The 16,950-nt window shown below is 42.0% G+C and overlaps 1 protein-coding gene across 1 annotated transcript in view; it reads right to left on the bottom strand.

Moving 5' to 3' along the window:
• LOC106581277 (retinal guanylyl cyclase 2) overlaps nt 1-16,950 on the bottom strand; it is a 38,091-nt gene extending 21,141 nt beyond the window's left edge. Inside the window, exons 1-12 of the mRNA XM_014163236.2 lie at nt 16,364-16,950; nt 15,344-16,165; nt 8,049-8,350; nt 7,411-7,765; nt 7,231-7,315; nt 6,041-6,137; nt 5,820-5,954; nt 5,613-5,693; nt 5,165-5,341; nt 4,805-4,961; nt 4,112-4,261; nt 3,622-3,770 (exon numbers count right to left, since the gene is read on the bottom strand). Coding sequence (XP_014018711.1) covers nt 3,622-3,770; nt 4,112-4,261; nt 4,805-4,961; nt 5,165-5,341; nt 5,613-5,693; nt 5,820-5,954; nt 6,041-6,137; nt 7,231-7,315; nt 7,411-7,765; nt 8,049-8,350; nt 15,344-16,088 — 2,433 coding nt within the window. The 5' untranslated portion in view covers nt 16,089-16,165; nt 16,364-16,950. The remainder of the gene's footprint in view (nt 1-3,621; nt 3,771-4,111; nt 4,262-4,804; nt 4,962-5,164; nt 5,342-5,612; nt 5,694-5,819; nt 5,955-6,040; nt 6,138-7,230; nt 7,316-7,410; nt 7,766-8,048; nt 8,351-15,343; nt 16,166-16,363) is intronic.

Below are 16,950 nucleotides of genomic sequence, written 5' to 3'. Positions count from 1 at the left end.
AAGCATTCTATAAGTCATACTACAGATTCTCAATTGGATTGAGGTCTGGGCTTTGACTAAGCCATTCCAAGACATTTAAATGTTTCCCCTTAAACCACTCGAGTGTTGCTTTAGCAGTATGCTTAGGGTTATTGCCCTGCTGGAAGGTGAACCTCCATCCCAGTCTCAAATCTCTGGAAGACTGAAACAGGTTTCCCTCAAGAATTTCCCTGTATTTAGCACCATCATTCCTTCAATCCTTCAATCATTTCCCAGTCCCTGCCAATGGAAAACCATCCCCACAGCATGATGCTGCCACCACCATGCTGTGGGGATGATTTTCTTGGGGTGATGAGAGGTGGTGGATTTGCGCCAGACATAGCGCTTTCCTTGATGGCCAAAAAGCAACATTTTTGTCTCATCTGACCAGAGTACCTTCTTCCATATGTTTGGGGAATCTCCCACATGCCTTTTGGCGAACCCCAAACATGGTTTCTTATTTTTTTCTAAAAGCAATAGCTTTTTTTCTGGCCACACTTCCGTAAAGCCCAGCTCTGTGGAGTGTACGGCATAAAGTGGTCCTATGGACAGATACTCCAATCTCCACTGTGGAGCTTTGCAGCTCCTTCAGGGTTATCTTTGGTCTCTTTGTTGCCTCTCTGACTAATGCCCTCCTTGCCTGGTCTGTGAGTTTTGGTGAGTTTTGGTTGCCTCTCTTGGCAGGTTTGTTGTGGTGCCAAATTCTTTCAATTTTTTATAAGGGATTTAATGGTGCTCGGTTGGATGTTCAAAGTTTCTGATATCTTTTTATAACCCAACCCTGATCTGTACTTCTCCACAACGTTGTCCCTGACCTGTTTGGAGAGCTCCTTGGTCTTCATATTGCCGCTTGCTTGGTGGTGCCCCTTGCTTAGTGGTGTTGCAGACTCTTGGGCCTTTCAGAACAGGTGTATATATACACTGAGATCATGTGACACTTAGATTGCACACAGGTGGACTTTATTTAACTAATTATGTGACTTCTGATGGTAATTGATTGTACCAGATCTTATTTAGGGGCATCATACATTGCACGCACCACTTTTCCGTTTTTTAAAATGTTTTATTCTTTGAAACAAAATAATTTTTTAATTTCACTTCACCAATTTGGACTATTTTGTGTAAGTCCATTACATGAAATCCAAATAAAAATCGATTTAAATTACAGGTTGTAATGCAACAAAATAGGAAAAACGCCAAGGGGGATGAATACTTTTGCAAGGCACTGTATGCCACTTGGATCCTGTTTCAGTAATAATGAAATCAGACCTTCTTGTTGCGTGTCCGATAATCAACCATTTATATAGGAGTGGTTAAAACATTCTAATAACGGTCCTCTGAGTATATCCAAAAAATGTTGGTATACTTCCACTGGTATGCCATCCAGCCCTGGAGTTTTCCCAGCCTTAAAGGCTTTAATTGCATCAAGAAGTTCCTCCTCTGTAATTTGGCCTTCACATGAGTCTTTCTGTACAGATGTTAATTTTACATTATTAATAGTAAAAAAAATCCATTCAATTAGCTTCGGTTAGTGGAGATGGAGGCGACTTAAACAAAAACATATTCTTAAAGTACTTTAATTCCTCTTTCAAAATATCATTTGGTGAATCATGTGTTACTCTATCACTTGTAACAAGTTTCAATACATTTTTTGGAAGCATTTCTATGTTGAAGATTGAAAAATAATTTGGTGCATTTTTCCCCATATTCCATCCAGTTTACTTTATTTTCTATAATATATTACACTGGATCTTTCTTGAATAAGTTCCTCCATTTCTTTTTGTTTTCCCTCTAACTTATTCTGTGCCTCTATGGTACAGTTTCTATTGCTATCTATCTGTTCTGTTTCTTTGCCCATAGGAGAAATATATGTTGCCCCCGCAGTCCTTTTTCCACAAAACTTCATCTAAAATTGTTGAATGAGTTTCCTGTAAACAATAGATATTATATTCCTTCTCTTTTAGCCAGTTAAATACTGATTGTCTTTTCTTATTATCTGCTAAGCCATTCCAATTATAACTGGCTATACTTATTTCACCACTTACCATAATGAGACACAACTTTCAATTCTATTTATCAAAATCTATGTTTGTAAACGTACCATTAAAAAGTAACATGATGATTGAGTGTCTATATAGCTGTACCATGATATTTGCATTGCTACTAAGTAGACCTCCAATTGGTCCCCACTATTCCACCCGCTAAAAGCCCTCCTCATCCCGAGTTGGGTTGTCATCCCACTGCCCTGCAGACCACCCCCGACCCCCCCCGGATCCCATAGCCCCGGAGAGACCGGGACCCATCCTTCAGAAAGAGCCACCCACAGAACAGAAGCAGATCAATCACCAAATGCATTTCCATCGCCCTCACCTCGATTTGTATTATATATAGCCATTAAAAATATCTATATATACACATACATACATACTTTAAAAATCCTGTTTATCTTATTTTCCATAATTAGCTATTAATATTTGTAGTAATGTAGGCAATTTATGCAAAGGATTTTTACCTCTCACTAGTCTCACCATTACATTATGGCAAGCAATTATATTAGCAAACAATTATTGTGAATCATCCTATATTGTCCCTAACATATTTTACTCCCTCGCAACAGTTGTGGGATAGATACACACACACACACACACACACACACACACACACACACACACACACACACACACACACACACACACACACACACACACACACACACACACACACACACACACACACACACACACACTCAACCCCTTTCCCCCACAACAACCATTGACTCATATTCTCAACAGTTGCACCATTCCAGAGCCCAACTCAAGCAAGGTCTTGATTTACGAATGCATATACAGTTGCAGCTGTATGAGAAGGTCTGCAAAACTGCGCAGCGTTTGCATTTTAGGTATACGAAAATAAAAAGTTTTATGGTACTTGAAATGTCGAAAATAAAGTATGCTTCATATGCCAGGATGTTAAACTATATGGCTTTTCATCTAGTAGAATTCGCTGCACACTTTCGAGGAAGAGAATTGTCTTTTCAGACTTGGGTTGCACAATCCCGTGAACTTTCAATAAATTCCCTGGTTTTCCAGAAATCCTGGGTGGAGGATTCCGTATTTCCTGTTTACTCCCTCCTGATTCCGTGAATCCTCCAACCAGAATTTCAGGAAGACCAGAAAATTTATTGAAAGTTCTTTTAATTTTGCAACCCTATTACAGACTCGTGTGTGTTTGACAACAGCTGATAATCAGCTGATAATGAGATAAGGGAACACGCTGTACCAAAATGAATGAATGATTGGGAATCAACGCAATTGAGCATTATTAGATTACATTTTCAGGATGAGTGAGCCTAGTATGTTAATATTTGTTGCTTACTGCATTCATTTTTCCTAAACAGTACGTTTTAAACAGTATGTAATACGATTAGTACACAGTATGTTGTTTTATTAAGTAGTAGGCAAGACAGATTTCGGACATGGCCAATGAGTGCTGACAGACCAATTTCTGCTGTCCACAGCTTATAATTACGCAGACATATTCCCTGCATTACCCTGCTATGACACTGACAGCAGATAACCATGGAAACAGATGAGGGTTTCTGACCTGGTCAAAGATCTCATCGAAGGCTGGTCTGCGGTCAGGCTGTTCGCTCCAGCACTGTTTCATCAGCTGGATACACTCCAGAGGAGCCTGATCTGGGGCCACCGTGGGCCTGCACATGGGAGGAGGCTTCTTCACCTTACGGATGATCTCTGATGGTGAGGGAGAGAGAAAGAGAAGAGAGAGGTTATACTGTACAGCAGCAGCACGGGAGCATAACAACTCATTACACAGTTTATTGTCCGCTGGTCCTAGACAGCTGTCAAAGCAAAGCAGAAATTCTGTATGTACAATATGTAGCTACATTATTCACTGTAGATAGGGGAATTATTGTGATTTCCAACTCTGACATTACTCGATAGATACCAGTATAACAAATCAATCAATTGATGTTGATTCACAGATGACAGAAAAATGATCTCAAGGTAAAACAAAAAAATGCCTCTAAGAGTGGATTGTATGATTTTGCTTGTTTTGTATCCCCCAGACCTACCCGCAGGAGTCAGACCCAGCATGCAATATGGAAGTCCTCGGACAACCACCTCTTGGAGTATAATGGCAAAACTATACACATCTCCTTTATAGGTCCCCTTCCGAGAGTTCTCCATGTCTCGGAGGAACTCTGGAGCTGTCCAAAACTGATCTGAGATAAAGAGGCACAGGGTCACGATATTGGCAACGTAGTTAAATGCAGCACATGGGAAGCATACAGAATCTAAATTACATAGATTACATAGATGCTCACAAACTAGAAATACAAATGAATGTGTGTCAAGTCCATCTTTAAAGGTCCAATGCAGACATTTTTATTGAGATATCAAATCATTTCTGGGTAACAATGAAGTACCTTACTGGGATTGTTTTCAATTAAAATAGTCAAAAACAAACAGAAATAGCTTCTTAGCCAAATGCAATTTCTCAAGCAAGAATATTGCTAGGACTGTTATGGAGTGGTCTGAGAGAGGGGCCTAACTGGAGGAGCCTAGTGGGAGGGATGTGTAACCTGAAAACGAACTGCTATTGGCAGAGAGGAGGGCAAACTATCTTTGTTATGATGTCACCAAGCGGTCCAAAGCCCCACCCATGCAAAACAATCTGAAATGTAACTATCAATTATTTTCAAACAACTCTAACAAGGCATTAACAAAAAACATTATGTTGTTGCAGATCTAGGCATAGATGTTACCTTCAGGTGGAACTATATTTTGGGGGGATTTCTGGGATTCCAGCAGCTCGTTAAAGCCGTAGTCTGTGATCTTGAGGACGAAGCGACCGTCCACCACACAGTTCCGTGACTTCAGCCGGCCGTGAGGGAACTCTCGATGGTGCAGATACTTCATACCCTGAGAGGTCAATATGATCAGCACTGGTAAACCATTGGTGTTACTTATGACAAAGTACCAGAAAAACATTTTAAACGTTTTATCTGCTGGCCGAAACATGATCTGCTGGCCGAAACAGTTTTTAGAAGATATTTTTGATCTTATTGGGACAAATTAAACTTGTGGAAAAAGTTTTGCAACATGATGTGTCTAACATGTCATACCTTGATTAGGTCCAGCAACAGAGAAGACTTGAACATCCATTCCAGCTTGACATCGTCGTTCCTCAGGAGGTCCTGCAGACTGCCACGGGAACAATGCTCCGTCACCACGGCAAACATGTCACAGTCTGTGAAAAACCCCAGGAACGGATTGATGTTCTCATTTCGCAGATCCTTCATCTGGACACATTCACACAAAATAAAGACCCCAAAGTTAACAAAAACAAACTCACATCCCAGACATGACTCTATACATTGTAAATATGGTATTGGCACTGGTATATAGCTTAATCTTTTATTTCTCATGTTTTCTTTATTATATATACACAGTATATATTTATTTTAGATTTTTATACTATTTTAGATATTGATAACTGCACTGTTGGGTAGAGCTCGCAAGCAATTCACTGTACTTGTGCTTGAACTTACTGTTGTCATGTTTTGGTTTTACCTTTGTAAAGATCTTGGTGGTGCTCTGCTTAACTTCCTTGAAATGGCCTTCTTCAAACTTTTTCAGCCACACCCAGTCGCCCTTTGAAGCCACGGAAGAAAATATGTGGTTTTATTCTGGCTCCGTTCTCTACAAGTCACATTGAAATATTTTGGGATAGGGATGAAAAGTCGACTTGTGGTTCAACGGTAAACGTCGTCAACCTACCTCATAGACAGCTACATTTGTGGTGTCATGTGTTGCGGTAGTGATGCTGTTCACAGAGTGGTGCGGATCTCCTGAATGCATACTGTTGTTGTCTATTGCACTTTTAGAGTCACCCAGGTCCTCTAGAGTGATTTTCTATGAGGCATAAAATAGATGACTGAACATACAGTATATCAGAAAGAGGTAATGTTGTAGAGAATCACATGGGAAAATATATTTACCCTCTTGCTAAGTTGAGGGTTGATGAACGTGAGGTCCTCTAGAGTCAGTAGGATCCGATTGGGCCCCTTCACCAACTGGATCTGCTGGATTCTCCTCCTACCAGCCAATCAGAGAGCATGTCAGCCAAGGTCACAGCAAAGCAATAGCAACTATCTCTGTCTGGGTTTTTAGTCTCTATGTATCTAAACAGCAGAGGTGGGACCAAGTCATTGTTTTACAAGTCACAAACAAGTCTCAAGTCTTAGCACTCAAGTCCTAAGTCAAGTCCCAAGTCAAGACAGGCAAGTCCGAGTCAAGTCTCAAGTCAAGACCGACAAGTCTTAAATCAAGTCTCAAGTCCTAAACTTTGAGTTTAGAGTCCTAAACAAGTCATAATGTGCTCTTCACCAAATGTAATACCACTTCATATTTTTAACAAGAGTAATAGTTAGTAAATTACATTGACGCAAATCATGAATGCTTTTAAAAATATATATATTTATTACTTTCCAAATATACTTTATATTGCCATTTAAATACATGGTTAACCATGAGAAAGACCCCCATAGCGATCGACTATAGAGGATCGCTATGGGGCGCAATCGGGCGACGTAGGCTTGTACACAATTGCCCAACCTTAACAAACACACACACACACACACACACCCTCTCTGTGTGTGGTTACAGTAGGTTAACGTATGTCAATGATTTTAGGAACAGCAGTAACATCAGGCAGGATTTAGGCTACCAACTGCCTGGCCAGTTGTAGCTCAATCTTGGGTGCAATGTTCACATTCCCGCACTGACTGACTGTGTGGAGGCTCATGGATTTAACGTTATGTTAGCCTACATGCTACACTAGCAAAGATATAAATTATACAGCTGTCAGCTATATTAGCCACGACTTACCACCGTTCTTTGTGCAGCTTCAAATGTCGAACAAAGTTGGAAGTTGTTGCGCCTCTGTCTGTAATAACATAATTTTTAATATTTGAGCTTGGGGAGGGTATCAAGTCAGGTCGAGTCAAAAGGCTCAAGTCCAAGTTAAGTCACGAGTCATTGGTGTTAAAGTCAAAGTCGAGTTGCAAGTCATCATATTTATGACTCGAGTCTGACTCGAGTCCAAGTCATGTGACTCGAGTCCACACCTCTGCTAAACAGCATACAAATACAGTAAGAAACAGATGAACAGGACAGTGAGAAGAGTTACCTTACGAACAGACTTAGACCAAGTCCTCCCACGATCAGAATGAAGATGATCACAACCACCACTATGACGAAGGTTATCTCCACACCTGAGACACAGGTAAGACATAGAGACTAAATACAAGGTTTGGTTGTGTGATGGAAGAATGAAAGACACAAACTAACAGGCAAACAGGTTCTCTACCTCCAGTGCAGATTGTATTTGGTTCAAACCAACAGCTGGAGTCTGAGGGGGGAGGGGAACCCCCAGGGAAATGAATGGATTTGCCTGCGAAGCGGACCATGTCAGAGCTCAGGTCCACCAGATAGGAGCGGTACAGCTGACCCTCCCATCCGTCGGAGTCCAGGATGACATAGTTGGTCTGGCTCTCCCCTTCAGTGTCTATCTGGATCTTCTGGTTGAAGCCAGAGAACGTCATGTTCCTGGTGAAATAAGCTAGGTTGGTCCCAGAGAGCCACTGGCCAGCTCTCCTGGCATTGTGCATGGCTTTGGCAAGGAGGTAAATACCATTGTAGATGGTTCCAAACAGGGGATTGACCTGGAATGCAAGGCCATTGATAAATGGTTTATTTGGTTAAAATGATTAGCTTTTCTCAAACTGAGCGTGATACACTGATCTAAAACTCACCCCCAAAAAGTTATATATCAAATGGCCTGAAGATTTTGGTGTTTCTCTACATAACCAATGTTCAATAAATACAATCAATGGCATATTTATAATACTATTGTAATAACATTGTGATAACATAAAGATCAATTGAAACTCAGATGGAATCCACTCACATCCCACAATTGAAAACATCAAGAAACACCCTCCTTACCTGCTGTGGGACCAGTGATATGGTGAGTTCCTCAAACCTCTTGGCCATGTTGAATGCCTCGTTGAATGACATCAGATCTGAGGACACGGTGATGGTGAGCACGGCGTCGTAGGCCTGCCGCAGCTTGGTGTTGTTTTGCAGGGGGAAGTAGGATGTGTTGGCGTAGGGCAGGCTGTAGAGCAGGGTGTCATAGGGGACAAACACGTAGCGGCCCTTCGTCAGACCCATCTCATGAGCCTTCAGCAGGAAGGCTGTCTGCTGCTCCCCACCAATCAGAGCAGAGTGCATGCACATGATGATCACTGGAACACACAGGACAGAGACAGTGAGGAATCGCCACCTTAAAGGGGCAATCTGCAGTCGCTACATAACATTTGGGACATAAAAATGAATTATATGTACAGTGCCTTGCAAAAGTATTCATCCCCCTTGGCATTTTTCCTATTTTGTTGCATTACAACCTGTAATTTAAATATATTTTTATTTGGATTTCATGTAATGGACATACACAAAATAGTCCAAATTGGTGACGTGAAATGAAAAAATTATCTTGTTTCAAAGAATATATATTTTTTTAAACGGAAAAGTGGTGCGTGCATATGTATGATGCCCTAAATAAGATCTGGTACAACCAATTACCTTCAGAAGTCACATAATTAGTTAAATAAAGTCCACCTGTGTGCAATCTAAGTGTCACATGATCTCAGCATATATACACCTGTTCTGAAAGGCCCAAGAGTCTGCAACACCACTAAGCAAGGGGCACCACCAAGCAAGCGGCAATATGAAGACCAAGGAGCTGTCCAAACAGGTCAGAGACAACGTTGTGGAGAAGTACAGATCAGGGTTGGGTTATAAAAAAATATCAGAAACTTTGAACAGCCCACCGAGCACCATTAAATCCGTTATTAAAAAATGTAAAGAATATGGCACCACAACAAACCTGCCAAGAGAGGGCCAACCACCAAAACTCACAGACCAGGCAAGGAGGGCATTAATCAGAGAGGCAGCAAAGAGACCAAAGATAACCCTGAAGGAGCTGCAAAGCTCCACAGCGGAGATTGGAGTATCTGTCCATAGGACCACTTTATGCCGTACACTCCACAGAGCTGGGCTTTACGGAAGAGTGGCCAGAAAAACGCCTTTTTTTTTTAAATAGGAGACTCCCCAAACATATGGAAGAAGGTACTCTGGTCAGATGAGACTAACATTTAGCTTTTTGGCCATCAAGGAAAACACTATGTGTGGCGCAAACCCACCACCTCTCATCACCCCGAGAAAACCATCCTAACAGTGAAGCATGGTGGTGGCAGCATCATGCTGTGGGGATGTTTTTCATCGGCAGCGACCAGTCAAGGAGGGCATCAATTCTGAAACTGGTCAGAATTGAAGGAATGATGGATGGCGCTAAATACAGGGAATTTCTTGAGGGAAACCTGTTTCAGTCTTCCAGAGATTTGAGACTGGGATGGAGGTTCACCTTCCAGCAGGACAATGAGATGACCCTAAGCATACTGCTAAAGCAACACTTGAGTGGTTTAAGGGGAAACATTCAAATGTCTTGGAAGGGCCTAGTCAAAGCCCAGACCTCAATCCAATTGAGAATCTGTGGTATGACTTAAATATTGCTGTACACCAGCGGAACCCATTCAACTTGAAGGAGCTGGAACAGTTTTGCCTTGAAGAATGGGCAAACATCCCAGTGGTTAGATGTGCCAAGCTTATAGAGACATACCCCAAGAGACTTGCATCTGTAATTGCTGCAAAGGTGGCTCTACAAAGTATTGACTTTGTTGGGGTGAATAGTTATGCACGCTCAAGTTTTTTTATCTTATTTCTTGTTTGTTTCACAATAAAAAATTATTTGCATCTTCAAAGTGGTAGGCATGTTGTTTAAATCACAACTGTCGTACCCCATAAGAAAATATGTCCCAAATATGTCCCAAAGTCCCAAAATACAAGATAACCTGCCTAAATGACTCCCGACCCGTAGCACTCATGTCTGTAGCCATGAAGTGAATTGAAAGGCTGGTCATGGCTCACATCAACCACATTATCTCAGAAACCCTAGACCCACTCCAATTTGCATACCACTCTAACAGATCCACAGATGATGCAATCTCTATTGCCCTCCACACTGCTCTTTCCCACCTGGACAAAAGGAACGCCTACTTGAGAATGCTATTCATTGACTACAGCTCAGCATTCAACACTATAGTGCCCTCAAAGCTCGTCACTAAACTAAGGACCCTGGGACCAAACACTTCCCTCTGCAACTGGATCCTGGACTTACTGACGGGCCGCTCCCAGGTGGTAAAGGTAGGTAACAACACATCCGCCAAGCAGATCCTCAACACAGAGGCCCATCAGGGGTGCGTGCTCAGTCCCCTCCTGTACTCTCTGTTCACCCATGACTGCATGGCCAAGCACAACTCCAACACCATCATTAAGTTTGCCGATGACACAACAGTGGTAGGCCTGATCACCGACAACAATGAGACAGCCTACAGGGAGGAGATCAGAGGCAGTGTGGTGCCAGGACAACAACCTCTCCCTCAACGTGATCAAGATTAAGGAGATGATTGAGGACTACAGGAAAAGGAGGGCCGAGCACGCCCCGATTCTCATCGACGGGGCTGAAGTGGAGCCAATCAAGTTTCAAGTTCCTTTGAGTCAACATCACCAACGAACTGTCATGGTCCAAGCACACCAAGACAGTCGTGAAGAGGGCACTACAACACCTATTCCCCCCCAGGAGACTGAAAAGATTTGGCATGGGTCCTCAGATCATCAAAAGGTTCTACAGCTGCATCATCGAGAGCATCCTGACGGGTTCATCACTGCCTGGTATGGCAACTGTTCGGCCTCCGACCGCAAGGCACTACAGAGGGTAGTGCGTACGGCCCAGTACATCACTGGGGCCAAGCTTCCTGCCATCCAGGACCTCTATACCAGGCAGTGTCAGAAGAAGGCCCTAAAATTTGCCAAAGACTCCAGCCACTCTACTCATAGACTGTTCTCCCTGCTACGCACAGCAAGCGGTACCGGAGCAACAAGTCTAGGTCCAAAAGGCTTAACAGCTTCTACCCCCAAGCCATAAGACTCCTGAATGACTAACCATTAGGTTGCTGCTAATCTCTGTTTATTGTCTATGCATAGTCACTTTACCTCTACCTACATGTACATATTACCTCAATTACCTCAATTAACCGGTGCCCCCGCACATTGACTCTGTACCGGTACCCCTGTATATAGTCTCGCTACTGTTATTTTGTTGTTACTCTTTAATTATTAGTTATTTTCGATTTTCTTATTTTTTTCATTTTTATTTATTTTTATTTCTATGTTGTTTACTTCAGTTTATTTAGTAAATACTTTCTTAGCACTTATTTTTTCTTAAAACTGCATTGTTAGTTAAGGGCTTGTAAGTAAGCATTTCACTGTAAGGTACACCTGTTGTATTCGGCGCATGTGACAAATTAAATTTGATCTGATTTGTTGTCAGTGGCGACCTGTCATTCATACCTGTTTTGAGCCCCACCTGTTCTTTTTTTATTTATTTTTTGTGCATGTTTTACATGTTATTTTGGCATTAATTTGTGTCACATATCAGTTTGCATACAATGTAAAAACACATTTATTGATTAAATAAAGCTGCATACGAACGTGGTCTCTTTCTTGCTTTATTTATTTATTTATTCTAAAATATTTGCTTTGTCATTATGCTGTAGTGTGTAGATTGATGAGAGAAACAAAACGTAATCGCTTTTAGAATAAGGCTGTAACAACAAAATGTGGAAAAAGGGGTCTGAATACTTTCCGAATGCATTGTACTGTATTACACTCATACTAAGTGTATGTTGTGTAGTAAGCTGTTAGTAACCCATGTGCCTATTTTGGTCCCTTTCCCCCTCAGAACTTAGCCTACTGTTCTTACTTGGTGGTGAACATGTAGCCTATAATCTGTTTTTGAGAAATGTAATCGAATACTGTAAGAGCTTTCATTGTCTGCTTATACGCCCTCTATTTATCCTACAGTTCTGACTTGGTGTACAGAGAGAATACTGTAAGAACGGCCCATGTTCTGAATTCTGTCGCTGTACATTTCAAAAGTGCTGAACAAAGTTATATTGATTAGTCCATCTTAGCTCACTCATTAATGTCTTAATCGACATTATGGATTGCCTCTTATGCCCTCATCGTTCCCTTATGCCCTAGTTTGTACATCTCAATTGTTATAGGCCTATTGCTTATATAGGTCTCTCATTAGTACCTTATTCATCAATTTAGGCAATGTTGGAATGATTTCATTGTTTATCTTACTTTATGTATTATAATTAGCTCATGTGCTTTTCTTGAGGAGATACTATATAATGTTGTTGTGTCTGTAACCATGTTTGCCAGTGACATTCTCACCGTTCAAATATTTGTTATAAACAGTAACAGACCCATGTAATTCCAGTTGATATTGCGAGGGTTGTTTTGTTTGCGCAATATGCTGTGATACAACCTGGCTCAAGATAGTAACACACAATGGGAAACCACACACTGAGTAAAGGAATAACAAAATGAATTTATTCCACAATAATCAGATGAGGCATGAAGGTCAGTAAATTAGGTCTCAACTGCCAAAGACACAACAAAACAACTAAAGGTATGCATGGAGAGAGGAATCTCTTGCTGAACGGGAAAACAGTGGCTTTATGCCACAGCTGAGCTTTCACAGGTGTGCCGCCTCAGCAGTGACAACCCTCCCAGCTCTGCCCACCTCTCCTACGCCGCCCACCAATCTCCTACACCGCCCACCAAGGAAATAAGCACAGCAAAACCCAGGAGACAGAGCAGGGAGGGGCCATCACACCCCCACCCATAAAAATGGGGACCTCCCATGTCCCTGAAACAAAACAAAAATGTTTTAATAAACACAAGCACAAATATGCTTGCACTCCTTGACATCCAACCACCCAGGTCCACCACTTAACTCAACCCACACCTCCAACTTCAGCAACCATGGTGCCTGGATGCAAATTAAGAAAAGGAGGGAAGAGCGAGACCAAGAGAGAGGAGACCAAATTGTCGGAGAACAGACAACAGTATTTAACAGGACGGCTAAGGAGAGGGCACGCGGGACAACGCATCCACCAAAACATTGTCCGCCCCCTTAATATGACGAACCTCGAGAGGAAAATCTTGAATTCCTCAATGTTAGCCATAGTCAAACAGTCAACCAACTATGGACAAACAACAATCTGCTCTCACCCCAATTGAGTACACCAAACCAGACAAAACAGAAGCACAGTGCCAACCACACAGGAGAGAAAAAAAAGAATGAAACTTCCAAGACCTATTACTAGCTCAACCCTCGTCTTCATGCAGTTACTGGCGCTGGGTATTTATGCACTTCAGCCCGCTGTCACAGAAGAAGCTCCCAGCAAGCTGGTTACCCCTCTGAGCCGCAGACGTGCTCCCGGGACAACTTCTCCAGCCACGGTCACCACACAAAAATAACAAAGAATTAACACTGCCCAACATGTGTCGTAAAGGACACGCGTTGCTAAACCTACCATGGGAGAAGACAAGAGTCCAGGTAGCCAATCCACGCTACCCCAACAATCTCTCACAGCTAACATCGCACAACATAACCCCATAGACAGAAGGGTTAGCCAAACAATAATCTCAAAGCACTTTACTTTAAAATACCACCTTAACCAGTTAGCAAATGCTACCAAACAAATGCAATTCCAGGGAGTAACTCCACAGAGATCCCAGATGAGCCCCCACTTGTTACAACCTGGCTCAAGACTGTAACAAACAATGGGAAACTACACACTGAGTAAAGAAATTACTAAATTAATTTATTCCATTAATGAAGTAAACACTAACAACAATAATCAGATGAGGCATGAAGGTCAGTAAATTAGGTGTCAACTGCCAAAGACACAACAAAACAACTAAAGGTATGCATGGAGAGAGGAATCTCTTGCTGAACGGGAAAACAGTGGCTTTATGCCACAGCTGAGCTTTCATAGGTGTGCCGCCTCAGCAGTGACAACCCTCCCAGCTCACACACCTCTCCTACTCTGCCCACCAATCTCCTGCAGGAAGTAAGCACAGCAAAACCCAGTAGAGAGCTGTCTGTGCGTCAGTATATTGTATATAAAAGTGGATCCACATGATCGTATTTTCCTTTCTTTTTAGACTACATAGGCCTAATAAAATACTTCAAATGGTAGGCGAACCGAGTCTCTCTCTCTCTCTCTCTCTCTCTCTCTCTCTCTCTCTCTCTCTCTCTCTCTCTCTCTCTCTGTGTGTGTGTGGTGACTTAAAGCAGAGTAAAGTTAAGGCCTCAACATCTTGTTGAATTTATCTGAGATAACATCTGAATTTTTGTTGGTGTCCATCTTGAAAGTGCTGAACAAATAGGCCTACCTCAGCTTGTTGCTTGCACTTGCTTATACTTAGAGGTAAGTATTAATGATATAAGAACAAACATGATGAATTTACTGAACATAAATGTAATAATGTTTGTGCATGGTTCAAAAGTCTAAACTCATTTTGGAGTTTGTTATTATTGAAGGAGAATGTGGTTCTTATCGACTTACACAAATCCACAAGGAGTCAGCAGTAACCACATTTGTCAGCCATATCAGATATGGTTTTTAAAAAGGCAGTAAATAATCCTGAATTAACTGTTTCGCTGCCAGACAAGGCTCCGCTGATAGCCAGGTGAAGCCGTGGTAAGGATTCACTCCATGGTGCTGAAAGGAAAGATCTGCTGGTGGGACAGCTTTATGTAGGCCTTAACAGTTTGTGGGCACCGTTTGTCACCGTTATAATGCAATTAATGTATTGTTTAGTGTTGTGTAGTGGCTTTGCTGGCATGCATAAAAAAGTTTGCCCCACCAAGATTTACATGATAAAATCGCCACTGCTTGTAGTACTCCAATGTTTGTAAACAAAGTAAATGTAAACAAACACTTTATAGCCTCAAAACATGGTTAAAACTATAATGTTGTTATCATGGATGGTTAGTACTTATCCATAGCTCTTTCTATGAATTTGAGAGTGGTTACATTTTTCCAGCCCCATCCCTCAGTGATTTGTTATTGTTTCAACTGCGGATTACGCCTTTAAACTGATCAGGCTCAGATTTTCTGTTGCGTAGTTAAATAAACACAACATAAAGAACAGTCTTGTGAGGCTTGATAGCATAGCCTGCACTTATTTCACTCGTATCTTTTCAGTAAACAAAACTTTATCAAATAGAAGGTAAATATGTTGTTAAAAACACTTGCCTTTGATCTCTCCAGCAGCCTGGATTCTGCTCAGTGTGCTTTCCATCTCCGTTTCGTTCATTCCCACCGACTCTACGATGCCAACGGGAAGTCCCTGGCTCCGCAGGGAGTTGGCCGCTTTACCGGCGGTGTCTATCCAGATATCCTCATTGGAAGACACGATGCCGATGTTGGCCCAACTGAAATGCTTCAACACGGTGAACAACACCCGTGTGGGTGACGGCAGTGTCCGAGCGAAGGTTGGGTAGCTCTTGATTCGATCCAACTCATAGTTAATACAAGCCCAGGAAAAGATCGCTTTATCCCAGTTTTTGCCCAAAAGTGAGGCTGCGTCACAGTATCCTGGATTCGTGGGTCCGACGAAACCGTCCACCATCTTCTCGTAGTACACAAATGTTGTCAATGCTTTAGACGTTTCACATGCTTCTTGCAGGATCACAAAGTCCAATTTGCTGCCCAAATCTAAACTGAAATCCTCGTTTATTCTGCCCACGGCCAGTTTAGCGGCCAGCGCAGGTAGGGCCTTGGAGTAGACCGGGTCGCAGTTCCAGGGCCCAAGGACCCCAACTTTGAAGATTAAACACTGGACACAGCATGGAAACGTCAAAACCCCGAGCAGGACCCATAGCAGAAAGTTATAGAATGGCAGAGTTGCAAGGCTGTGTCTGCTCTTGAAGATGGGGCCATAGGGATAGTTGGATAAGTCCCATAGCACACCTCTAACATTTAGAGGAATATGTTGCATTATCCTGCTGGAGTATCCGTATTGGTGAACTGTGATCTGATCCTACATCAAAGCATTATACACCAAACCAAAAACATCTGCAAAAAAAGATTAAGTTAGCCTATTCATTTTAACATAACTTCTAATAAGGGTTAGGCTACTTCAACGTTTTATAAACTGCATAGTGTTAACACAAAGTAGGCTATGTGAGAGTGAGATCACTGGATTTGATAGCATGTTATCTCAAAGAGACACTCTTGAATAGCATAGCTTTAATCATAATATGTCGCACTTACCATTGCTTTCTTTGGCCTTTTTCAAAGCTGTGAAGTCTGAGGATAGTTTTGTTAACACTCTTGTTTTTTTGCAGTAATCCTCACCTCACCATTCCAGTATTCTCTATATTTTCACTCATGTGAAATGTCATACCGTTGCCCAGTTGAAGCCACAACACCTCATTATCTTTCTGGTCTGTATGATAGAGTGAGGCAGAGGCAGGAGCTCCGTTGTCTGTCAACTTCAGCACCCTGGAGAGCTCCTTACATGCCGCTGTTGGCGCTTGAAGAGGCTAGCGCGCCTTACACAGGTCTGCTCCACCCCACACAAGCAACATTTTTCTCACCTTATAATGTTAGCTCAGTAGAATCAAACAGACTAACATTATGTATCCGTGTAAAGTATCCTTCTTGACAAGCAAAGGTTACCTGATGCTCAACAGGTTGCAGAAACGTAGACTACAAAAGCATGCAAAATAAAGCGATATTGTCTTCAATGTAAAACGTATTTATATTGAATGTCTAATGAATATATATTATAAATGATAGCAGGCCAAGATCAACCACGCCAATTCAATCAAAGCCCTTTCAAAGTGACCTGTAGGCAA

Source organism: Salmo salar, chromosome ssa20 (assembly GCF_905237065.1).
Source record: "Salmo salar chromosome ssa20, Ssal_v3.1, whole genome shotgun sequence".
In the NCBI taxonomy this organism is placed as follows: domain Eukaryota; kingdom Metazoa; phylum Chordata; class Actinopteri; order Salmoniformes; family Salmonidae; genus Salmo; species Salmo salar.
This window is presented reverse-complemented; position numbering and strand designations above follow the sequence as displayed.